The sequence below is a fragment of the Arvicanthis niloticus genome, chromosome 29, assembly GCF_011762505.2.
Source record: "Arvicanthis niloticus isolate mArvNil1 chromosome 29, mArvNil1.pat.X, whole genome shotgun sequence".
Lineage (NCBI taxonomy): Eukaryota > Metazoa > Chordata > Mammalia > Rodentia > Muridae > Arvicanthis > Arvicanthis niloticus.
Window position 1 is genome coordinate 3,973,123 of NC_133437.1, and position 25,224 is coordinate 3,998,346.

General features: G+C 38.8%; 1 protein-coding gene across 8 annotated transcripts in view; it reads left to right on the plus strand.

The window, feature by feature from the left end:
• The window catches only part of Arb2a (ARB2 cotranscriptional regulator A), a 404,275-nt gene that overhangs the window by 26,062 nt on the left and 352,989 nt on the right, over positions 1 to 25,224 (plus strand). For 6 of the 8 annotated variants that reach the window (XM_076927062.1, XM_076927068.1, XM_076927069.1 and 3 more), the window contains exons 2-4: positions 5,302 to 5,425; positions 16,884 to 16,985; positions 18,765 to 18,865. In XM_076927062.1, the coding sequence (XP_076783177.1) occupies positions 5,320 to 5,425; positions 16,884 to 16,985; positions 18,765 to 18,865 (309 nt within the window). In that variant the 5' untranslated portion in view covers positions 5,302 to 5,319. The remainder of the gene's footprint in view (positions 1 to 5,301; positions 5,426 to 16,883; positions 16,986 to 18,764; positions 18,866 to 25,224) is intronic. The other 2 variants (XM_076927067.1, XM_076927064.1) reach the window with 1 other exon arrangement.

The window sequence follows — 25,224 nt, forward strand, 5'->3', positions numbered from 1 at the left end:
ATAAACTCAGAAAACGATTATTGATTACTGTTTAATTATGATAACCATGGATGCAAATATTTACAATGTGAATCTAGACTCTGGAGAGATGTCTCAGTGTTAAGAGCACTTGCTGCTTTCTCAGAGGACCTGAATTCCATTTCTAGGGAATCCAATTTGTCTTCTGATCTCACCAGGATTTTGGACATATATGATGCACATACCTATACTCAGGCACACGCACACATAAAATAAAGAAGTATATAGTTTTTAAAATGTGAATCTTAAATGTGACCTTCACATCAAAACATATTGTTTATTAATACAGCTATAGTGAAATTATTGTATACATTGTTGTGTTCTTGAATCAGATAATTTGGGGCTAATGAAAACTGACTTACTGTCCTAGATAATTTGATGTACTATTGACACAAGCTGGAGTCATTTGAGAGGAGGGAACCCAATCAAGAAATGTCTTTATAAGATCTGGCTGGAGGCAAGCCTGTAACGCATTTTCTTAATTAGTGATTGATGTGGGGGTATGTCTTAGTTAATATTCTATTGCTGTGAAGAGACACTATGACCAAGGCAAAAAGAAAGCAAGCGTTTAATTAGGGGCTTGCCTATAGTTTTAGAGGGTTAGTGCATGATCATCGTGGCAGGAAGCAGACAGGTGTGGTACTGAAGGAGCAGTTAATCTGCAGGGAGAAGGGGAAAGAGGAGGAGTGGGGTTGGGAGGGAGAGGGGAAGAGGGAGGAATGGGAGAGGGAGAGAGAAGGGAGAGGGGAGGGGGAAGGGAAAGAGGAGAGGGACAGGGAGAGGGAGAGAGAGAAAGGGAGAGGGAGAGATGGGGAGGGGGAGGGGAGGACAAGAGAGAGAGGGAGAAGGAGACAGGAAGAGGAGGAGAGGGATAGGGAGGGGGAGGGGGAGAGGGAGACAGGGAGAGGGGGAGAGGGATAGGGAGGGGGAGGGGGAGAGGGAGACAGGGAGGGGAGAGAGGGATAGGGAGGGGGAGGGGGAGGAGGAGAGGGAGAGGGAGAGGGAGAGGGAGAGCCTGGCCTGGGATTTTGAAACCTCAAACCTCTCTCCAGTCATACACCTTTTCCAACAAGTCTGCACCTCCTAATCCTTCCCCAACAGTTTCACCTACTGGGTACCAAGCATTCAAACATTTGAGCTTGTGGGTTATTCGCATTGACTGATACTAGCACAGAGGACACAGCCCATTGTGAGTGAGGGCACTCCCAGGCTGGTGGTCCTAGGTTCTTTAAGAAAGAAGACTGGGCAAACCATGAGGAGCAAACCATTTGACAGCACCTTTCCATGGCCCCTGAATTAGCACCTGCCTTTGAATTTATGTCCTGTTTTCCTTTGACAATGAACAATGAATGATATTGATTCATAAGTAAAATAAACCCTTTTCACCCCAACTTGCTTTTGGTCATGCTGGCTTGTAGCATGTAACCCTAAGACAGTGGTTTATAGCAGAAGAAATTCTGCATTGCCAGAAGAATGCATAGTGTGCAGGCTGTAAGACGCTCTCTGTAGATAGCCAATATCCTTGTGAAGGTCTTAGGAAAGGGCACTGGATAGCACCTCTCACCAGCAGCATCTGTCTTCATTTCTGCTATAGATTTGTATTTAATAAGGGATTGGTGGTGACACTTATACATAGACTTGGGGGATTTGTCTGATCTGATTAATTCCTGAATATGAAAATACCCCTTACAAGTATTGCTTTGATATAATAGGACCTGTCAGTCTACACCTATAATATTCTGTTATGATCGCTTTCAGTCTGATTCCAGCTCGTAAGTAAGCCCTGTGGAGGCAATGATGGTATCTGTTTATTCACCATTGCAGCATGTTGTCTAGCCTGCAGATTTGGATGTTTCTTCAAGGAAGATTTCTATATTTTATTTTTATTGAATTTATATAACTTTGAGTTACCCATCCATAGGAAAAAATAGCTGTTTTCTTACTAAGTGAAACTAGTTTCCTAGTTAAATGTTTTGTTAATTAGCTTTCTGACACTGAGATGATAGAGTTTAGTTTGGAGGCTTTAGTCTAGGGTCTATGGACTCCATTGCTTTGAGACTTATGGCAAGACTGCGAGAGCATCATGGTGGAGAGTACAAGGTTACTCACCTCATGGAGGCCTAAGAAGCAAAGACAGAGGTAATAATAATCTAGGGTCCTAATATACTTTCCAGGTTCACACCCCAAGTGATTGAACTCCCATCCACTGCTACTCCTAAAAGGCCCTTCCACCTTTCAGTAGTGCCCTCATTTCAGTTGGACCCTTACATGTAATCTTTAGGGGACACTTCAGATATAAACTGTAAGTTGTCACTTTTAGTGTAGTTATTCCTTTTAGGAGATTGAATTATATTGGTGTTCCTAGCCCCTCTGTGTCCCCTTCGCCCGCGAAAAAGACACGTGAGGTGGTGTTCAGGTGGTTACTACAACGAGGCTTTATTCTTGTATAAGCAGAAGCAGAAAGACGGAAAGACCGGAAAAGGCACTGCTTATATAGACCCTAGAGTGACGTGTTCACTTCTGATTGGCTGTTCACTCATTACCCATAATACGCCCTGGGATGGGCAGTGACTTTGGCGCGCTTTTTGCCTTTTGCACCTGCGCAGTCAGTTGTTTACTTGTGGAGACACGGGATGTCAGCGCCATCTTGCAATGGTTGAATGTATTACCGCTAACCGCGGCTTCCTACATATTGGATGTCACTAATATTGTTAGTTATAGCAATAACTGGCTGTCTAAGTTAGGGTGCTGTGAACAGACACCATGACCAAGGCAACATTTAATTGGGGCTGGTTTACCTGTTCAGAGGTTCAGTCTACTGTCATCAAGGTGGGAACAAGGCAGCATTTAGGCAGACATAATACAGGAGGATCTGAGAGTTCTACATCTTCATCTAGGAGAAGACTAAACTAGGGTATTTAAAAAGCTCCTACACACAGTGACACACCTATTCTGAAAAGGCCACCCCTCTAATAGTGCCACTCCCTGGGCCAAGTATATACAAACCAACATACTGGCTATAAACATCTATAGTGCTTAATTTTCAACAACTACTATTTGAGGTAGTAGCCAGATTTTAAATGGGAAAAGGGAAGGTTTTGGATATGAAGTGCCCTGTTTATGGCCACAGAACTCTAATTAATTGTGAAGGTAGGTTCGTTTATAACAGTTAAAAAAATAAGCTACTATGTATTGAGCGGTTAATTGTAGAGCAGGCACTACTAAATATTTCATAATTTCACTGTGAGAGAAGCATGATTGTCATTTCCATTGTATAAACATGGTAAGCGACCCAGGCTCCTGTCAAATTTGTGTAGAAACCAGTCTCCATCCTATTACATCGCCTGTAGTAGAGTTGAGATGTGAGCATTCTGGGTTATGACCTTTGCAACATTTGAAACTTTGAAATATTTCATTTTATCATTAGGCCTTAAAATTGCTTACCTCCTCACTGAGTAGGCATGTCGTAAAGTATTTCTGCTATATTCTCAGTGTGCTCTTCCCTGAAGACTGGTTCTTCCACTCAGCATTGCTTAATTGCCTGTGGTTCTTTGTGTCTGGTTGAGGCCTATGGTTTTTCTTGTCCACTTTTGCATGTCTATCACAGAATCAAATGTGCTTAAGTATGGGAACTGAGCCGGGCGGTGGTGGCACACGCCTTTAATCCCAGCACTTGGGAGGCAGAGGCAGGTGGATTTCTGAGTTCGAGGCCAGCCTGGTCTACAGAGTGAGTTCCAGGACAGCCAGACCTACACAGAGAAACCCTGTCTCCAAAAAAAAAAAAAAAAAAAAAAAAGTATGGGAACTGAAATTTGCATATGAGTAACAAGTCAGTTGTGTTTCTGAGTCATAAGATGTTCAGTTTTGCTTTATTACTGTTACCAGTGTAGGTTTTCCTTCTTGCTGTTCACTCTTACTTTTTGACATGGAATCTTGCTTTGCAGCTCTGGCTGGCCTCAAACCTTAATTCAATATTCTCAGTGTAATTGTTAGGATTATGGGTAGGCACTACCATGCCTGGCTTTGATGTATTTTTTATGTACAGCCTAAGTTTAGGTTTTTTTATAGTATGTGCTATAGCTTTTTTTTTCAAACTTTGGGATAAGTTGTTTTCATTATTGCTCATGGGCAGCCTGTAAAAGGCCAGCTATAGTTTTAACGCCTTTGGTTGGAGTGGAGTAGAATTCGATTTTAATAAATTATTATTTTATAGTGTACTACTTACTGGAGTGCCATTTATAGACTATAGCTTTCAGACAGTGAAGAAAGCATATTTTTTAAAGCTTCTAATTGTTTTCTGCAAAGTTATATTTTTAATTAAACCTTAGGCCATTTGCAGTTACTTTTTATATTTATGTATTTTTCCCTTAATAATTGTTGTGGCCTTTACTCTGTCTCAACACTTTGCCTCAACGCTTTGGTTGAGCTAAGTGCTCTGGTCAAGAGAGAGAGAGTGGGGCTCTTGGGGCAAGCGATGCGAAGAATGGAGACAAGACAGGGTGTGATCAAGTCTCTTCTCAAATCTCTTCTTGTTGAAGGGAATTCTGAGGTATTTATATACACAAGCAGGAGAACACAGGGGAAAACACTTTACCACGTGCACCATACAGCTGAGGTCACCAAACAGCAAAACAAGCTATGTGGGATAAACAATATATTTATCAGAGTGTGCTTCAGCTGTTATAGGCTTTTGACAACCAAGTCTTTCATCAGGGTATATGGTTCCAGATGGCTGCAAAGTTGATCTAGCCGCTTTCTACTAAAGTCGGCTCCCAACAAATAATAACTATCTGTATGTTAGAGAAGAACACTGACCTTCTAACTGGCGTGTGCATACAGTTTATATCAACTTCCACACTTTCAAAATTACCCGAAGATTTAAAATATGAGATGATTATTACTGGGGAAAAAGGATTATGCAGCCCAGGGTTGCCTGAGCTACATTGACAAAGTATGTCACAAACCTACACACACATAAATACCATTGGCTGATAAGGAGCTAAGTTCAGTTGAGCAAGCCTCCAGCTTATCTAAAGAGTTAAGATTTTGTGTTTGGTCATGTCTATTCTATAACAACAACTTGTAAGCTATTAACTGAATCAGATGACACATAAATACTGTCATCTGAAGCAAGGAATAACTTTTGTGGTATGGGTCTTCACAAAATAGAGTCGCAAATCAAATCAAGATAGGAAGTTCTCTTCCTCCCGTAGGAGCTAGGAAGGGTTCATAGCGTAGATAGGCTTTGGGTAAAGCTTAATTCGTTGCTTTCATTCATTCTAGACTGTCTTCTGAAGATCGATGTCTATTTCCTTGAGCTCTTTAATTTTCTTGCCAATTTGGATAAATATGGCACATATCCAGCAGGGAGGTCCAAGTGAGCAAGAACAGACTGCAGCATTGAAAGGTACATACTTAAGTTACTCATTCAGGAAGCCTTTACTGTGCACAGTGAGAGTTTAGTAACGTTTAGATACTCCGTTCACTTCAGTTGTCAAATACGGATGTCAGTGCCTAAGCTTTTGCAAGTATTTATATTGCTTATAGCACCCATTACAGTGCTTGAAATGAATCATAGACTCAAGAGTTACAGATGAAAGACTTCTTAATGTTCTTTCTGCTCAAGGTCATCACTTAATGGTAAAACAAATACTTGTAAGACTTTTAAATCAAGATTCATATCTTTACTGTATTTTGTTGAGGTGGGTGTTGTGTAACCTGGCTGTTCCTATATTCTGCTATTATGTTAACTGGAACTTGGGGATATTTTGTGTAAGCCCCTCCATATTAATACTGCAGAAGTAATTTGCCGTAGGTACTGTTGGGAAATTCTGAGTTCTAGGCTTTTTCTGTGTTTCAATTTTGCTATCTATTTTTTTTTTCTGTAGAGGAAATAACCCAGCATTTAACTGGATAAAAAAATGAATCAATAATTTGTACTTCTACTCTTATGCTTAAAATTTGAAATGTCTCTCACAGCCTAGCTTGTTGTTATGAAGGCTTTCGAGCCTTTACGAAGGAGTGGTCTAGTGGAAGGGGTCTTAAAGGGCTCCAAGGTGCTTCTGATTCCAGTGTGTTCTTTTACCTAAGCTGTCTGCTGCTGTGTGAATTGCCCACTCTCACTGTGCACCCTGCCGTTCCGTCCCTCTGTGCCTTCCCTGCTTTATGGTGGGCTGAAATCTCCTACAATTCTGAGCCAAAGCATTCCTTTTTCCCAGAGCTTGTCTTGTATTTTAGTCATAGCAACAAGTATAGCTACCTAGACCTATCTTTTACTAAGACAGTGTCAAGCATATGTAGAATAAAACTGCAAGTTTTCTACTTCAGTTCACATCACCTGATATTTCATTTAAAAGAAATAGTGGAAATAGTGGAACTAGTGCTTAATTGCAGAAAACCATGACCAAGGCTGTTGTTGGCTTTGAGTTTTAGTCTTCTCACAGCCAGAAGGAGGGTGACAGCGTGGGTTAAGTTAGTAACACAGTTCTCATGAGGAAGAAATTCCCTGATGCTCTGAACTAAGCAATAACAATTTGTAGATTTATGTAGACATAAAACCATTAGTATAGAAATAATATTTAATGTTGTAGTCCTAATTGAAATCACCTGAGATGACAATGGAGCTAGAAAAGGTAATTCTAAGGCCTTAGCCCAGGAAGCTTAGCCTTTAGAGTCACACAGACCAGAACTAGTGACAGAGAATGGAAGACCTTGCCTAGATGGATGTGCAGGGCTTCCATCTAAATAGCTTTTGTTCCTATCTTAACTTGATGTGAAAATTTGATTTCTCAAGTTGTGACTCTAAATGATAACCCTACCTACAGGTAATCTATGAGCCCAGATTGATTGGAGAAGAATTTGGAAGGTATTACAATGTTAAAGAAGTAGACATAGACCATAGAGATAGACTGTCTGGATTCAGATTCAGATTTTTTCCTCTTGCCAAATAAAAGTTTCCCAACTACTCTTATTTTTCTCTTAATAATTGGAATAATAATGCTTACTATATATAGGATTGTGCAGATTAGTGACAGCTTTATATTGGTGATAACTTGATCTTTGGACAACATAGTTTTGAATCTCATTGACCTATTTATATGTCAGATTTTTGGTCTTTATTTTGATATTTGAGACTGTTAAAAATTCTTTCAGGTAACACACATATGCTAGAAACATAGATTTTTTTATAAAGTTAGGTATATCATAATTGCATAGAATATATTTTGATAATAGTTTATTTAATTCCATAAAAATATCCAAATAGCTTATAAAATGTTAAAAATTGTCATACCTTAGCCACATAAGCACAGGGCATACATGGTACCAGTGTGTATCATGAAAAAATATAAACAAATTTAAATATGAAATTTTAAATCATGATGCCATAAATTAACAATTGTCCACAATGCACTATTACAAAATGTTTGTTTCTATCATACCGAACCTGTTGTGATGAATTCAAATCTTTCAAGTATCTACTTGTAGTGCCATGTGATATTACTCATCTCTCTTTTGTGTTTCTTGGTCTTTTGCATTTCAGTATATTTTGTAAGGTTTTAGGAGTGGCCGCCAGTGTTTCCTGAACAGTTTTCAATGTGTTTAATACATATAACACATATAATATAGGTGCCCATCATGAACAGTAGCACAGGGAGCACTAGCCCAGGCTGCTCACCTTCCACATTGCCTGCGTTTGGAACAAGGTTATCTAGCGAAAGTTTTTGCTATAAAAAGGGCTCAGTGTAAGAAACCCATACGCTTTAATAGAAAAGAGTGACATCAAAAAGATGTGTTCGTGCATCATGCTGTTATAAAGAAGATAAGTGTCGGAAAGTACCTTTACAACATAGGCATTGGAAAGATAGTGATGTTATGAGAAAAAACAAAGATATAGAAGCCACAGATGTTACCTGTTCTGATGGAGTTCTAGTGTAGGGCAGTAGATAAGCAGTAGGCTGTAACCACTGGAGATGTGCTGTGCAGTCTACCACATAGGAACCCTGTATAGAGTTATCACAATGAGAACTGGGAAAAGAAAGGGAACCAAGGATGTCCTGGAGGCTCATTTCCAATCATGCTTGCTCTATCTTAGGCAAGTGTTCCATCTTATAAAGTCCTCAGTATCATCATAGCCTCACTTGAAGTCATGTGGAGTGTGGATTTATATGTATGTTCGTGTTGTTGTGTGTGTATCTGGAGGCCAAGGTGGATGGTGAGTGTTCTCTACAATTGCTCTACATCTTACTTTTTTGAGACAAGGTCTTTCACTGAACTTGGAACCTTTTGATTTAACTGGGATGATGGCAAGTGAACTAAATGGATCTGTGTGTCTCTGTCCCCTGGTGCTGCAGTTATAGATCTGCGCCTGTGTCCTCAGCTCTTACGTGGATGTTACAAATCTGAACTCAGGTCCTCAGGTTGGTGTGACAAGCACTTTAACAGGGGAGCCATCTTCCCAGCCCCACTTTCTCTTGAGTTTTAAAAAACAGTAAACACTAAAGGTCAATACAATTAGTCCATCCACTTAGACTATCCTCTCAGGCACAGCAGGGCAGGGCTGAATGAAAGCTTGCCACCCTGCCATCAGCTTTCTCAATAAGAAATGAGTAACATTCTAGCAACAGGATATGAAGGATGGTTTTGGTGCTCTCTCTTTGCTCATTGACCCTGTAATTAGAAAATCTGTGTTATCTGTACAGCATGGAGTTTTATAACTTTGACTAAAAGATGCCCCCTTTTGGTGGTGGTGGTGGTGGTGAAAATGATGACAGTGATTTTTTTTTTCTTTTTTAGATTTTTGTGTTTTAAGCCTGGTTTAACATCTTTAGAATTTTAAAATTAGTTCATATAGGAGTGTGTTGGTAATTTTTAAGGAACTTTTCTTTTTAAGATAGAATCTCAGTTAGGCTGTCCTTAACCTTGCTGTGTAGCCAAAGAAATCCTTGATACTACACTTGATCTTATATAAAAGTCTGAGAAACACTTCAGGATTACCGATGATACTTACCTCTATCTCCCAAGTGTTAGTGTTACAGGAGGTGTATAGCACCATACACAGTTACAGTGGGTACTGCTTTATTTTGATACAAGTCTTGCTAAGTTTCCCAGTGATAGTTTGCACTCAGTATGTACTCCCGGGTGGCCTAGAGCTTGGCAGTGATCCTTCCTTCTGCCTACCATTGACTGCTGGGAGTGTAGATTTGTATCATCACCCCAGCAAAGAACTTCCCTTTTAGTCACTAATGACATTATACAATTTGGTTTTTTTTTCAAAAAAAAAAAAAAGGCAAACCAATAGCAATTTCCCATGAACAAATTTTAAATAATAATAATATAATAATAATAATAATAATAATAATAATAATTATTATTATTATTATAGAGCTGTACTAAGGGTTTCTACTGTGCTGGCAAGACAGTTCTTCAAAGACTCATGTGTTCAAGGCTTAACTGAATTAGAAATGAGCCATAAAGTATATTTTAGGGCAAACTTAAAAGCCTGAAGATCATTTATGTCCCTAGAAGTAGAAGGCAATTTATTTTCGTGTTTCTTCACTACTGGGCTATGCTATATAAACAGAGGACTTGTTTTGTGTAGGATAGGAGACTTACATGGCAACAGTGAACATGTGAAGACAGTTTAAATTATCATGAATGGAAGAGACTTGGGAATAGGAAGTTCCTTGAGTATTTTATAGTATATCCAACAAAATATCATATACACTCCAATTTTCACTTCAAATTCCTGTATATTCTTCCCCAGACCTCTTCTTCATAATTTTCTCTCTTCATCTTTGCTTTGTGTTATTTATGACAACCCACTTAATCCAGCAAATGCTGCCCTTCCATACACGGCTAACCATATTCTCAAGGAAGAATGATTCTCCCTCCCTAATAAATAACTGTCATCAGCCATCTCAGTGAAGGGCAGGGCCTGGGGTCATCTTCTCCATCTGTTCAGGAGCTTGGCCAGGTTGGTTTTCCATAGGTCTTGTAAGCACAGCTGGTGTGTGTCCGTGAGTGTGCTAAGCATGCCACAGGCAGTACCTCACAGCACCCTCAGTTTTCCAGCCCCTGTATCTTCCAGCTCACTCTTCTGAAATGTTCCTAGAACTGTAGTGGGAGGTGGGTGCTTGTGGAAGACACTCTGGATACACAGTGTAAATGTTTAGAAAAATTCAGCAGGGTCTATGCTTGGGGTGAAAAGTGGCAGAGAAATCTCCATATATGGCAGAATACTCTGGAAGTAATACTTTAACTTAGGGTCTGGGACATGGTTCATTGGGCAGAAGTGGCTTTCTGTCAAGGCTCAAGGTGTGACTTCAACTTCTGCATCTTATATGGTAGAAGCAGAGAAATTCTGAAAGCTGTCCTTTCACCTACCTACACACATGCATTGTAGCATGTCTTGCCCAATGTGCAGGTATGCATGTGAGTACACATATGCAGACTTAGACACACAAAACAATTACCATTGTTTGTAATATCCTTGGTTATAATTCAGTAAATTTATCCTCTGCTATTTTCAGCCTTATTGATGAAGGCTTAGAGCAAGACATTTTTGTCTGCATCATCTTTTCCCATTTCTTCCCTCTAACTGCTCTTAAAGTACACCTCCTGTGCACCATCAAATTACCAAATTCATAGCCTCTTTTTTGATGTTTTGCACACACACACACACATGCAAATACATAAATACAGATTGTTCAGTCTGTGTCATGTCACCTGTGTGTATGTGATCTGATTCCAGGGCCGATCACTACCAGTGCTATATCTGCTGCTCATTCTTGTGTGCAAGACTCAGGGATCATTACAGAAGTGGAGGCAAAGAGATTGTCAGAGCCACCGGAAGTTTGCTATAAGATTGTGTCTAATAAGAATGTCAGAGAGGCTACATCCATGATTACACAGGCACATGTTACCTAAACAAGACATGAACTAGAAGGACACCAAGGGATATGCTGTCTTGAAAGGAAGGAAGCTCCTAGAGCTTCAACTGTACACAAGAACTGTGGGAAAACAGGGCATGCTGACAGTGGGAGACATGGTCTTCTCCAGGGAATGGTCATGATGATTAGCCAGTAAGCTGGTTTTAATGTGAGCTTGCATATTGGGGATCTGAGTCGAGCATCTCTCTCTCTCTCTCTCTCTCTCTCTCTCTCTCTCTCTCTCTCTCTCCCTCCCTCCCTCCCTCCCTCCCTCCCTCTCTCCCTCTCTTTCTCCTTCTCTTTCTCTCACTTTCCCTCTCTCCCCTCTCTCTTTCCCTCTCTCCCCCCTCTCTCTCTTTCTCTCTCTCTCCCCTCTCTCCCTCTCTCCCTTTCTTCCTTTTTCTCCCTCTCTCTCCCTCTCTCCCCCTTTCTCTTTCTCTTTCTCCCTCTCTCCCTCCCTCCCTCACTCTCTCTCCCTCTCTGTCTTTCCCTCTCTCCCTCTCTCCCCATCCAGATCCCTATCTCTATCTAACCTCCTGTTCGGTTCCTATAATGTTACTTGTATGTATGATGTCAAGGCTCACCATTTGACATTTTGTTATTTTTCTACTGCTGTGCCAAAACACCCTGATCAATGCAGTTTATAGAAGAAAAATTTGGGGATCATGGTTTTAAGGGGTCCATGATGGTCCATAACCATCATGGTAGGCTGTATGACAAAAGCAGGCAGGTATGACACTAGAGAAGTAACTGAGAACTTACATCTGGATCTACAAGCACAAGACAGAAAGAGCTGCCTGGGAAGGGTGTTGGCCTTTGAAACCTTAAAGCCCACTTCCAGTGATACACCTGTTCCAACAAGACCACACCTTCTAATCCTTCCCAAACAGTTCCTCCAGTTGAGGACCAAGTATTCAAATATGCAAACCTATGGGGGACCATTCTTTGTTCAAACAATTACAGGCAATTTACTGAAGACTTCTTTACTTTGGAAAACAGGTAGTACCTGACTTATTGCACTCTGAATTCTTCAGCTTTATAATTATACAAAAGCAGTGTGCATTTATAGAAATTTCACTCAGAAATTTGAATTTTGATTATTCCTTCAGCTAGTTGCAATATGTATTATGTTAATAACTGTCATTTGTTGCTTAGATTTGTTGAAAGGAGACTCTGGAAGTAAAGAGGGCTTTCTAGTTCCAGACGGTAGCATGTTTATTTCAAGAGTTCTCTAAAACTTCCTGTCTCAGGGAAGCTTGAATCCTAACTCTGTAATAGGGAGAAAGGAATCCAGTAGCCTGCTAAAGGTATTTAAAACATTGCTACCTTTAGAAAAGCTAGAAGGTAACCATTTTCAACTGAGGATTCTGTAGTTTATCTAGTACAACAAAAATGTCTGCAGTGGGAATGAAGAGCTGGTAACTCAGCAATAGAGAGACTTTGGCATAACTGCCAAAGAACAACTCTTCTAGAGTGCTTCTCTCCTGACAACTTATGGGATCCAGGTAATCAGGCCTGTGCATAGGCAACTCTACTCACTAAACCATCTCTGAACCTACCCTGTCAACTCTACTACATCCAAATTAACAAAAAACCCTGTGAGGGATATTTTCTTTTAATTAAATCATCTGAAGTGGGTGGGAAGACCCAACTTTAATTTAATAAATTCCCAGGGGATTTCTGCTGGGTTGTAAATGCGATTTGCTGATGTCTTGCTATCTGGTGCTTTTTATATGCTGCTCGGTGTTTGTTCTTTTAGTTTTATTTGCTACATGTTTAAAAGACTTATTTATTTGAAAGCAAAAGTATGGTACACACCAGCACTGTGTGGCACACATTATGGTGATCTGTTGTGATTCCAGGGGGCAGATTCCTGTCAGTCTGTGGATAACTAAGTCCCCAGTGCTCTACAGTATTCTCTGTTGCTGAGCTATGATGATTAAAGGTTTGATACAGTAGTCAATTTATTGGGATGGACTAAATTGTACATTAAGGAGCATCTATATAAGGATTTAATGCAGTTTTTCCTGTAAACCCTGCTTCTGAAATATAGACCAGCCTCATGAATCCCATTAATTCTGATGAATTACTTTTCATCAGAAAGTACATTATGAAAAACTAAATTTTCATTTAGCTAGTATTTTGTAAAGATTTTCATGATTTATGTTTTTGATACTAAAATTGCTTTTAAAAAGTGGCATTTATGTTTATTAATTGAATTTGGGTTTGTATTAGTCAGGGGTTTCTAGAATAATGAAAATGATAGAATGAATCTATATCTATTATTTATCTTATCTATATACCTTTCATCATTATCATCTATGTAGTCTCTATCATCTGTCTGTCCATCTATCTGTCCACATGTCTGTCTGTCTGTCTGTCTGTCTATCTATCTATCTATCTATCTATCTATCTATCTATCTATCTATCTATCTATCTTTGGGAGTTTATTATAGTGACCTATAGGCTGTGGTCTTGCTAGTTCAATAATGGCTGTCTCCCAACAGAAAACCCAGTAATCCAGGAGTACTTTAATCCATGAGACTGGTGACCTCACTTGGTCTTCAGCATACACCAGAATCCTGAAGAAGCAGCCAGTGGAGGAACGGAGAGCTTATTAGTAAGAGCAAGGGCAAGCAGACAGAGTAAAATCTTCCTTCTTTCATGTCCTTCATATAGGCTGACACCAGAAGGTATAGCCCAGATTAAAGATGGGTCTTCCTACTCAAAAGATCTGGATTAAAGTTGGGTCTTCCCACCCACTTCAGATGATTTAATTAAAAGAAAATATCCCTCACAGGGTTTTTTGTTAATTTGGATGTAGTAGAGTTGACAGGGTAGGTTCAGAGATGGTTTAGTGAGTAGAGTTGCCTATGCACAGGCCTGATTACCTGGATCCCATAAGTTGTCAGGAGAGAAGCACTCTAGAAGAGTTGTCCTTTGTCTTCTGCAAGCTTGCCTGTGTTGGTGTGCTCTCTCATTCCTCCTGCCTTCTTCCATCTTCCTCCCTTTTTGGATTCTCTCTTTTCATTTCCTCTAAAATTAATAAATAGCAAGTATTTGTTTGTTTGTTTTTGAGACAGAGTCTCTGTGTGAAGATTTGCTGGCTTAGAACTTACTGTATAAACCGGCTGCCCTTGAACTCACAAAGATCCCCTTGCCTCTGCTTCTGGGGTGTTGGGATGAAAGAAGTGCACTACCATGTCCAGCTCCCAGTAGGATAGTTTTAAAAGAGATTTCCTTTATTGAATTTTACATTACTTTTATTTGTGGTTAAAGACTTGATTTATATGATTTCAAGCCCTTAAAATTCAGTAGGACTTATTTTATGACCCAGAATATCAGCTATTGTTGTAAATGCTTCCTTGCCTTTTCTAGAAGTATTAAGTTGACTATAGTTCTTTGTCTTTAAATGAGATTTCTCTTTTCTGAGTTAGCATGCATATTAACAATGTCACTGTTCAGGTCTTGTTTATTGAGGTACCATGGGTGAACAACTTCTATCATTCCTAGAAAACACAATGTTACAGCTGTCTTTCTGGTCCTCTGGCTCTTAGAATCTTTTTGCCCCTCTTTCTGGATGTTGCCCGTGCCTTAGATACAGAAGTTGTGTTGTACACATTGCAGCTGGGCTCCACATGATCTCTGCGTTATGGCCTATTATGGTTTTCTGAAAAAAAAAAAAAGCTTCTTTGATGAGGATTGAGAACTACACTTATCTATGGGTATCAGGATAAGGTTTAGAATACAGTTGGGAATTATTGCTGGTCTAGTAAAGTGTTGGTAGTAGGTTCTTGTCTTAAGATCCATGACCTTACTAGCCCAAAGTTATTGGCTAATTTACCAGTGACTGCGGACAGAGGGAGAATTAGCATTTCCCATAGGTGAATGGTTAGCTATGAAATCATGTATACACACAAGTGGCACTAAGTGGCTCAGCAGGTTGTATTTATATATGTACAACAAAATAAAAAAGAGGGGAGAGAGGGAGTGAGAGGGCAAGGGTTAGAGGGAGGGAGGGGACATAGAAGGGATTGGAGGGATGATAGGGAAAGGTGGAAGTGATGTGATTATATTGTAGTTTAAAATGTAATAAAAATAAATATGGAATATCAGAAGCATAAAATGATGTTACATGGCTATTTAGTGGGTTATATAAATGTAAATTAGTTTGAATTGATACTTAAAGTTTTTTATGCCCTTATCTGTTTTCTGTGTTCTTGCTCAATTAATATGGGAAGGTATTAAAATGTCCAGCTTTAATTATGGCCTACTTTTCTTTTTAGTTATGTTAGTTCTTTCTGATTTTCTTCAGTGTCTTCTCTTGGTAGAAACACACTTAAGATTGTTATACTCTTCTGGAGATTTACTCTTCATCATTATGACATGCAGGTCTCTGATATCCAATGTATTTGCTTTTTACCTCCTTGAAGTGGACTTTTTAAAAATAGTAATACGACAACTACAGATTGGATTTTGATTAGTGTCTCTGTCATGTTTTTGACAACTTTTATGAGTATTGTGCAGCAAGAGTTGGCTTTGAACTCATGATTCTCCTTCCTCAAAGTCCTGAGGCAGTGCACCCTCGTTGCCTAGATCCAGGGTATCATTAAACCCTCTTTTAGTAAAAATTTTCAGGGCTGGAGGAGAGAAGACACAGTATTTTGTTGCATGTGAGAAAAAGGGAGAAAGTGATGCCAACCTCCATATTGAAGAGTGACCAGTGATGTAGGCCAGTCTGGAAGAATGACAAGTGATGTCAGCCACTGTTTCTTACTTCAGGAGATACAGCATGACTCCTTTGCTTTCACCTACAAGTTGGTGGGACTCAGTCCCTTCTAAATAGAGGCCATATATAGGGAAACACTGATGCTATAGTGGAGCTGCCTACCAGACACCACCTTAGCCAGCTGTTGAAGTGTCATATCATCAGTGGTGTTCTGTTCATGTTACAGTCTACTTGATATGTAGTAAGGACTGTAGTTAACTCTGTTAATATGTCTTCAAAAGACTATGACACTGGAGGAGGCAGGCAGACATGATCCCTTTAGAGAAAATAGTAGATATACTCAAATCAAAAGTAGTTCTGATAAAAGAATAGTTTTTGTGGAGAGTCCTAAGTGGACAAATACACTGTGGTGATGCAGTTTGGCGCTATTAAGTGAAATTGGGCTAAGGGACCCAGGCACCGTACCATCTTTCACCTTTTCCATCAATATAAAATTGTTCACAAAACAAAATTTAAATTTTTTGATTTTTAAGAAGTAACTTACTGGCCTTTTGTTGTTGATTTGTTTTGAGACAAAGTTTCCTTATGTAGACTTGGCTGGCCTGGAACCCACTATGTAGACCAGGCTGGCCTTAAACTCCCTAGTGCCTTCCTAGTGCTGGGATTAAAACCTGACCTTTCTTGATATGTGAAATTCAGTATTATGAGAATTAGAAACTATTTTAGTATCAACCAGACATTTGTAGTCAACATGTCTCGTTTTAATATTTCACATAAGATGGAATACTATATAATAATATCACTTTTGCAGTTACAATGAGTAAATGAGTTTTTGTATTTACAAACCATAATTCATTTATGTATAAAATTTAGTGGTCTTTGAAATGTCATGTTAATGTCTGAAGCTTTGAAAGTGTAGATTAAGGTTAATGAGGTAGAAACAGCTGTTTTGAAGGAGAAGGTTAACCATTTAAGTAGGTTATTTTGAGAATCTGAGTTGTGATTGTTTGGGGGATTATGATTTGGAAAGGACTTACGTTGATGCTGTATTAGATCAAAATACTGAGTTAAAAATAGTATTTTTGGAACTTAAATTTAGTACAGATGAAGTTAATCTTCTAGAATAAAAGAATAAAGTCTTCATTTGTATTAATTATGAACAATGATCCGAGTCAGTTTCATATCAATCCATATGACTTCTTTTCTAGATTTGCTGTCTAGGATCAATTTGGATGAACTCATGAAAAAGGACGAACCACCCTTTGATTTTCCAGATACACTGGAAGGTTTTGAATATGCTTTTAATGAAAGTAAGTGGATACATTTGACACACATATATGAGTATGTGTAGTTTGCTTTTCAGGATTTATAGAATGTTGGAAATGTATTAGCTACTCTTACAAGTCTAAGTAGAATGTATAGTCTCTGAGAGACAATGACTCATCTTTGCCTAGTAAAATCCTTCACACAAATGAAAGAATGAACAAGGAACAATTTTCTATAGTTGGCAAGTCACATAAACTGAAGGACATGAATTTGAGCATTCTACTCTGATCTAACTGGAGACTCCTAATTGAATTATATAGGAAAGTATATTCTTTAGGCTGCTATTTAAATGAGGTGACTGGCTGTACCCTTATTTTTAATAATGAGTACCATTATTTTTCAGGAACCTATATGTTTAATCTTTTAAAAGTTTGGAATAAAATAATTTTTATACCAGAGTTGTTGACGAAGGCATGCCTCCAGCTTACACTATTATATTTGAAGGCTGTTGCTGTTATGGGCAGGTAGCATGATGCCATTGTTTCCATCTATTGCTTTATAGGTACTGAATTGGTGATCGCTCATCACTGTGTGAGTGAGTCCCCCTTACAGTGTCACATATAGGTGTACTTAAACATTCAGTGAATTTATAGAGAAGATAGTAGAAACGTTGGTCATTTTTCAGATTTTTTTAAAGGAATATTTTATGATAAAATATGTATAAATAGTAATATTTTGTTGCCTGTTGTGGAGGAATGGTTAAAGCAATTGGCTATGTGCTGTTTTTCTTCTGATTACTAGAATCTTCCTGGCAAAAGAAACAGGGCAGATGTTCTGTCTTTTTTCATTGTAAATAGGCTGATAATTAAACCTTTTGTAAATAGAAACTAATGATTGTCAGGAGGAGAGTCTTTTGTGGGATACTCTGATCTAGATGGTTGATTTAGCAATGTTCATGGTAAATAAACTTACTTTTTGTTATATGAGACATGTTTCCATGAAGACTAGCACACAGCACTATAATTCACTATCATATAGAATGGGAATATTATGACCACAATGTTTACTGGTATGTGAGCAGCCCTGTATGCCTTATTTGACCCTTCCTTGCTCTGGGTCAGATAATTTAATCTAGTAAATTAGAAAATGGGAAGAAGGATAGCAAGGACTTCTTGGTATCAACTACAGCTTGTTGCCAGGCCCTGAAATTGTTAGTAAAACTTAGTAATTGTCAGTGAAACCCCGTGATGTGAGTGAGTTGATTGGATAAACTGGTGTTAGCTTCCTCCTCCTTTTGAGTTTCCATTGACATTTTATTTTAGGTGTCAAAGTTATCTCTGGTAGAAAACAGTTAGTTAAACTTCTGATACCGCTAGGTAGCCCCACAGTATGTTCTTATGTTCCCACATCATTCTTGAGCATGTTGTCTTTATGAATCATGATGGTAGCTTTCCGTGGCTGACTGTCATTGATTCTTGTCTAATGTTCTGAAAAATTACTTAGAGCTTCAACACTTGTAGCTCCAGTCTTCACTACTGGGGCCACTCTCATAGCATTATCTTGTAGGAGTTCTTTTTCCTACTGGCCTTAGAGTAGTTTCAGTTTACCTTAAAGTATTGAGATGAACATCAAGGCTAGCTTTTAAATTTCCAGGGTCCAGACTTTTATATTCTTAATAGGTTTATTGACATTTTAAGACAAAGTATTAGGAAAAAAGCAAATATTAAGGAAGTTAAAATTTTTATAAGACATTATTTATTGGAACATCCATAGTATTAAAAAATCTATCCTAAATCATTGGAATATTGTTTGTTGTCTTTTAGAGGGGCAGTTAAGACACATAAAAACTGGGGAACCATTTGTTTTTAACTACCGAGAAGACTTACACAGGTGGAACCAGAAAAGATATGAAGCTCTGGGCGAGGTATGTCAAGTATATTGCTTTACTGCCTTCATTTTTCAATTGAAGTGGGAAGTATGCCATGGATATTGTTTACTGAATCTTTGAGTTTGAAGTACCAGGAGTAATTCACAGTAATACCAGTAGCAGTTCACATGGTCCTTTTATGAAATGTAATTTTTTTTATTAGATATTTTATTTACATTTTAGATCTTATCCCCTTACCGCACTTTCTCCCACTCCCAGGAACCCCCATTCCATCCCCCCTCCTCCTGCTTCTATAAGGATGTGCCCCCACGCTCTCATGCACTCCCACCTCCCCAACCTCGAATTTCCCCACACTCTGCATCTAGCCTTCATGGGACCAAGGACCCTCTCTCCCACCTATGCCAACAAGGCCATCCTCCCCTACATATTACAGCTGGAGCCATGGGTCCATCCCTATGTGTTCCCAGGCTGGTGGTTTAGACCCTGGGGAGCTCTGGTTGGTTGGTATTGTTGCTTTCCTCATGGGGCCAAAAACCCTTTCAGTTCCTTCAGTCTTCTCTCTAACTCCTTCACTGGGAATCCCATGATCAGTTCAATGGTTAGCTGTGAGCATCCGCCTCTGAATATGTCAGACTCTGGCAGACCTCTAAGGAGACAGTTATATCAGGCACCTGTCAGCATGCACTTCTGACATCCACTTTAGCCTCTACCTTTGGTGACCACAGATGGGATGGATACCTAGGTGGAATGGTCTTCAGACGGCTCCTCCTTCAGTTTCTGTCCCACACTTTATCTCCATATTTGTTCCCTTGAGTACTTTGTTACCCTTTCTAAGAAGGACAGAAGCCTCCACACTTGGTCTTCCCTGTTCATGAGCTTCATGTGGTCTGTGAGTTGAATCTTGAGTATTTCAAGCTTCTGGGTTAATATCCAATTATCAGTGAGTGAATTCCATGTGTGTTCTTTTGTGATTGGGTTACCTCACTCAGGATGATATTTTCTAGTTCCATCCATTTACCTAAGAATTTCTTGAATTCATTGTTTTTAATAGCAGAGTAGTACTCCAGTGTGTAAATGTACCACATTTTTTTTTTTTTTGAATCCATTCTTCTGTTGAAGGACATCTGGGTTGTTTCCAGCTTCTGGCCATTATAAATAAGGCTGTTTATTTATAATGGACAAGGGCATATTGGAGCATATGTCCTTGTTATATGTTATAGCATCTTCTGGGTATATGTCCAGGAGTGGTATAGCTGGGTCCTCAGGTAATGCTATGTCCAATTTTCTGAGGAACTGCCAGACTGATTTCCAGAATGGTTGTACCAGCTTGCAATCCCACCAACAATGGAGGAGTGTTCCTCTTTCTCCACATCCTAGCCAGCATCTGCTATCACCTGAGATTTTGGTCTTAGCCATTCTGACTGGTGTGAGGTGGTATCTCAGGGTTGTTTTGATTTGAATTTTCCTGATGACTAAGGATGTTGAACATTTCTTAAGGTGCTTCTCAGACATTCGCGTTTCCTCAGTTGGGAATTCTTTGTTTAGCTCTGTAACCCATTTTTTATTAGGGTTATTTGGTTGTCTGGAGTCTAATTTCTTGAGTGCTTTGTATATTTTGGATATTAGCCCTCTATGGGATGTAGGATTGGTAAAGATCTTTTCCCAATCTGTGGGTTGCTCTTTTGTCCTATTGTCAGTGACCTTTGCCTTACAGAAGCTTTGTAATTTTATGAGGTCTCATGTTCAATTCTTGACCTTAGTGCATAAGCCATTGGTATTCTGTTCAGGAAAATTTCCCCTGTGCCTAAGTATTTGAGGGTCTTCCCCACCTTCTCTTCTATTAGTTTCAGTGTATTTGGTTTTACATGAAGGTCCTTTATCTACTTGGACTTTAGCTTTGTACAAGGAGATAAGAATGGATCTATTTGCATTCTTCTACATGCTGACCTCCAGTTGAACCAGCACCATTTGTTGAAAATGCTGCCCTTCTTCCACTGGACAGTTTTAGCTCCTATGTCAAAGATTATGTGACCATAGGTGTGTGGGTTCATTTCTGGATCTTCAATTCTATTCCATTAATCTTCCTGCCTGTCTCTACCAATACCATGCAGTTTTTTATCACTACTGCTCTGTAGTACAGTTTGAGGTCAGGGATGTTGATTCCCCCAGAAGTTCTTTTATTGTTGAGAATAGTTCTTGATATCCTGTTTTTTTTTTTTTTATTCCAAATGAATTTGCAAATTGCTCTTTCTGTCTCTATGAAGAATTGATTTGGAATTTTGATGGGGACTGCGTTGAATCTGAGATTGCTTTTGGCAAGATGGCCATTTTTATTATATTAATGCTGCCAATCCACGAGCATGGGAGATCTTTCCATCTTCTCAAATCCTTTTTGAATTCTTTCTTTAGAGACTTAAAATTCTTGTCATACAGATCTTTCACTTGCTTGGTTAGATTCACACCAAGATTTATGTTGTTTGTGACTATTGTGAAGGGTGTCATTTCCCTAATTTCTTTCTCAGCCTATTTATCCTTCGAGTAGAGGAAGGCTACTGATTTGTTCAAGTTCATTTTATATCCAGCCACTTTGCTGAAGTTGTTTATCAGGCTTAGGAGTTCTTTGGTGGAAGTTTTGGGGTCACTTAAATATACTATCATATCATCTGCAAATAGTGAAATTTTGACTTCTTGCTTTCCTATTTGTATTCCTTTGACTTCCTTTTGTTGTCTAATTGCTCTGGCTAGGACTTCCAGTACTATATTGAATAGGTAGGGTGAGAGTGGGCAGCCTTGTCTAGTCCCTAATTTTAGTGGGAGTGCTTCAAGTTTCTCTCCATTTAGTTTGATGTTGGCTACTGGTTTGCTGTATATTGCTTTTACTATGTTTAGGTATGGACCTTGAATTCCTAACCTTTCCAAGACGTTTACCATGAAGGGATGTTGAATTTTGTCAAATGCTTTCTCAGCATCTAGTGAGATGATCATGTTTTTTTTCTTTGAGTTTGTTTATATAGTGGATTACATTGATGGATTTCCGAATATTGAACCATCCCTGCATTCCTGGGATAAAGCCTACTTGATCATGATGGATGATTGTTTTGATGTATTATTGAATTGGATTTGCCAGAAGTTTATTGAGTATTTTTGCATCGATATTCATAAGAGAGAGGTCTGAAGTTCTCTTTCTTTGTTGGGTCTTTGTGCGGTTTAGGTATGAGCGTGATTGTAGCTTCATAGAATGAATTGGGTACTGTTTTTTTCTGTTTCTGTTTTGTAGAATAGTTTGAAGAGAATTGGTATTAGGTCTTCCTTGAAGGTCTGATAGAATTCTGCACTAAAACCATCTGGTCCTGGGCTTTTTTTGTTGGGGAGACTGTTAATGACTGCTGCCATTTCTTTAAGGGTCATGGGATTGTTTAGATGGTTCATTTGTTTCTGATTTAACTTTGGTACCTGGTGTCTGTCTAGAAAATTGTCCATTTCATCCTGATTTTTCAGTTTTGTTGAGTATAGGCCTTTGTAGGAAGATGTAATGATTTTTAAATATTTTTGGTTTCTGTTGTTATATCTCCCTTTTAAATTCCGATTTTATTACTTTTGATACTATCTCTGTGCCCTCTGGTTAGTTTGGTTAAGGGTTTATCTATCTTGTTGATTTTCTCAAAGAATCAGCTCCTGGTTTTGTTGATATTTTGTATAGTTTTTTCTTTTTCAACCTGGTTGATTTCAGCCCTGAGGTTGATTATTTCTTGCCATCTACTCTTCTTGGGTGTATTTGCTTCTTTTTGTTCTAGAGCTTTCAGGTGTGCTGTCACATTGTTAGTGTATGTTCTTTCCACTTTCTTTTTGTAGGCACTTAGAGCTATGAGTTTTCCTCTTAGCACTGCTTTCATGGAATCCCATAAGTTCTGGTATGATGTGTCCTTACTTTTATTAAACTCTAAAAAAGTCTTTAATTTTTTTTTATTTCTTCCCTGACCAAGTCATTATTCAGTAGAGCGTTGCTCAGTTTCTACCTGTATGTGGGCTTCCCATTGTTTTTGTTAAAAAATTAAACAATTAAAGACCAGCCTTAGTCAGTGGTGATCTGATAGGATGCAAGGGATTATTTCAATCCTTTTGTATCTGTTCAGGCCTGTTTTGTGACCAATTATATGGTCAGTTTTGGAGAAGGTACTATGAGGTGTTGAGAAAAATATATATTCTTTTGTTTTAGGATGAAATGTCCTATAGATATCTGTTAAGTCCATTTGGTTCATAACTTCTGTTAATTTCATTGTGTCTGTGTTTAGTTTCTGTTTCAATATCTGTCCATTCTTGAGAGTGTGGTATTGAAATCCCCCACTATTATTATGTGAGGTATAATGTATGCTTTGAGCTTTAGTCAAGTTTCTTTTATGAATGTGGATGCTCTTTAATTCAGATCATAGATGTTCAGAATTGAGACTTCATCTTGGTATATTTTTACTTTGATGAGTATGAAATGTCCTTCCTTATCTTTTTTGATTACTTTTGGTTGAAAGTCGATTTTATTCGATATTAGGATTGCTCCTCCAGCTTGTTTCTTGGTACCATTTGCTTGGAAAATTGTTTTCCATCTTTTTACTTTGAGGTAGTGTCTGTCTTTGTCACTGAGGTGTGTTTCCTGTATGCAGCAAAATTCTGGGTCCTGTTTATGTATCTAGTCTGATAGTCTACACCTTTTTATTGGATAATTGAGTCCATTGATATTAAGAGATAGTAAGGAAAAATGATTGTTGCATCCTGTTATTTTTGTTATTGGAGGTGGAATTATGTTTGTGCAGCTATCTTCTTTTGAGGTTGTTGGAAGATTACTTCCTTGCTTTTTCTAGGTTGTAGTTTCCCACCTTGTGTTGGAGTGTTCCATCAATTATCCTTTGAAGTGCTGAATTTGTGGGAAGATATTCTGTAAATCTGGTTTTGTCATGGAATATTTTGGTTTCTTTATATATAGTGATTGAGAGTTTTGCTTGGTATAGCAACTTGGGCTGGCATTTGTATTCTCTTAGTGTCTGTATGATATCAGTCCAGGATCTTCTGGCTTTTGTAGTCTCTGGTGAGAAGTCTGGTGTAATTCTTATAGGTCTGCCTTTATATGTTACTTTACCTTTTTCCCTTACTGCTTTTAATATTTTTTCTTTGTTTTGTACATTTGATGTTTTGATTATTATGTGAAGGGAAGTATTTCTTTTTTGGTCTAGTCTATTTGGAGTTCTGTAGGCTTCTTGTATATTCATGGACATCTCTTTCTTTAGCTTAGGGAAGTTTTCCTCTATAATTTTGTTGAAGATATTCACTGGCCATATAACTTGAGAATCTTCACCATCATCTATACCTATTATCCTTAGGTTTGGTCTTCTCATTGTGTCCTGGATTTCTTGGATGTTTTGGGTTAGGAGCTTTTTGCATTTTGCATTTTCTTTGACAGTTGTGTCAATGTTTTCCATGGTATTTTCTGCACATGAGATTCTCTCTTCTATCTCTTGTATTCTGTTGCTGATACTTATGTTTATGACTCCTGATCTCTTTTCTAGGTTTTCTGTCTCCAGGGTAATCTCCCTTTGAGATTTCTTTATTGTTTCTACTTCCATTTTTAGATCCTGGATGGTTTTGTTTAATTCCTTCATCTGTTTGGTTGTGTTTTCTTGTAGTTCTTTAAGGGATTTTTGTGTTTCCTCTTTAAGGGCTTCTACCTGTTTACCTGTGTTCTCACTTTTTAAAGGGAGTTATTTATGTCCTTCTGAAAGTCCTCTATCATTATCATGAGAAGTGATTTTTATTCTGAATCCTGCTTTTCTGGTGTGATGGGGTGTTCAGGGCTTGCTGTGGTGGGAGAACTGGGTTCTGATGATGCCATGTAGCTTTGGTTTCTGTTGCTTATGTTCTTGTGCTTGCCCTTCACCATCTGGTTAACTTTAGTGCTACCTTCACTCACTGTCTCTGACTGGAGCCTGTCTTTCCAGTTATCTTGCTTGTGTCAGAACTCCTCAGGGTCCAGATGTTTCTGTGATCCTGTGGTCCTGAGCTCTTGGATGGAAGACCTCCTGGGACTCAGGCCACCTCTGGGATCCTGAAATCCTGCTGCTCTGAGTGCAGTGGTTCCTCTAGGATGTCTCAGGATATGGTGTCTCTATGGGAGCAGACCAGCTACGTGTCCGCTGCTCTGAGTGTAGTGGCTTGTCTAGAATGGCTCAGGGTATGGTGTCTTCACAGAAGCAGACCAGCTAGGTGTCTGCCCCAGCCAGAAGGATCCAGTGAGGGGTGGAACAGAAGTGGTATTCCAGAGGGGCAGAGTTTGGGTGGCTGATGGGCCCTGAGTACCCCAGACTTTCAGTTGTAGCTCTGGGGTGTAGTGTATTGGGAGAGGGTCCTTA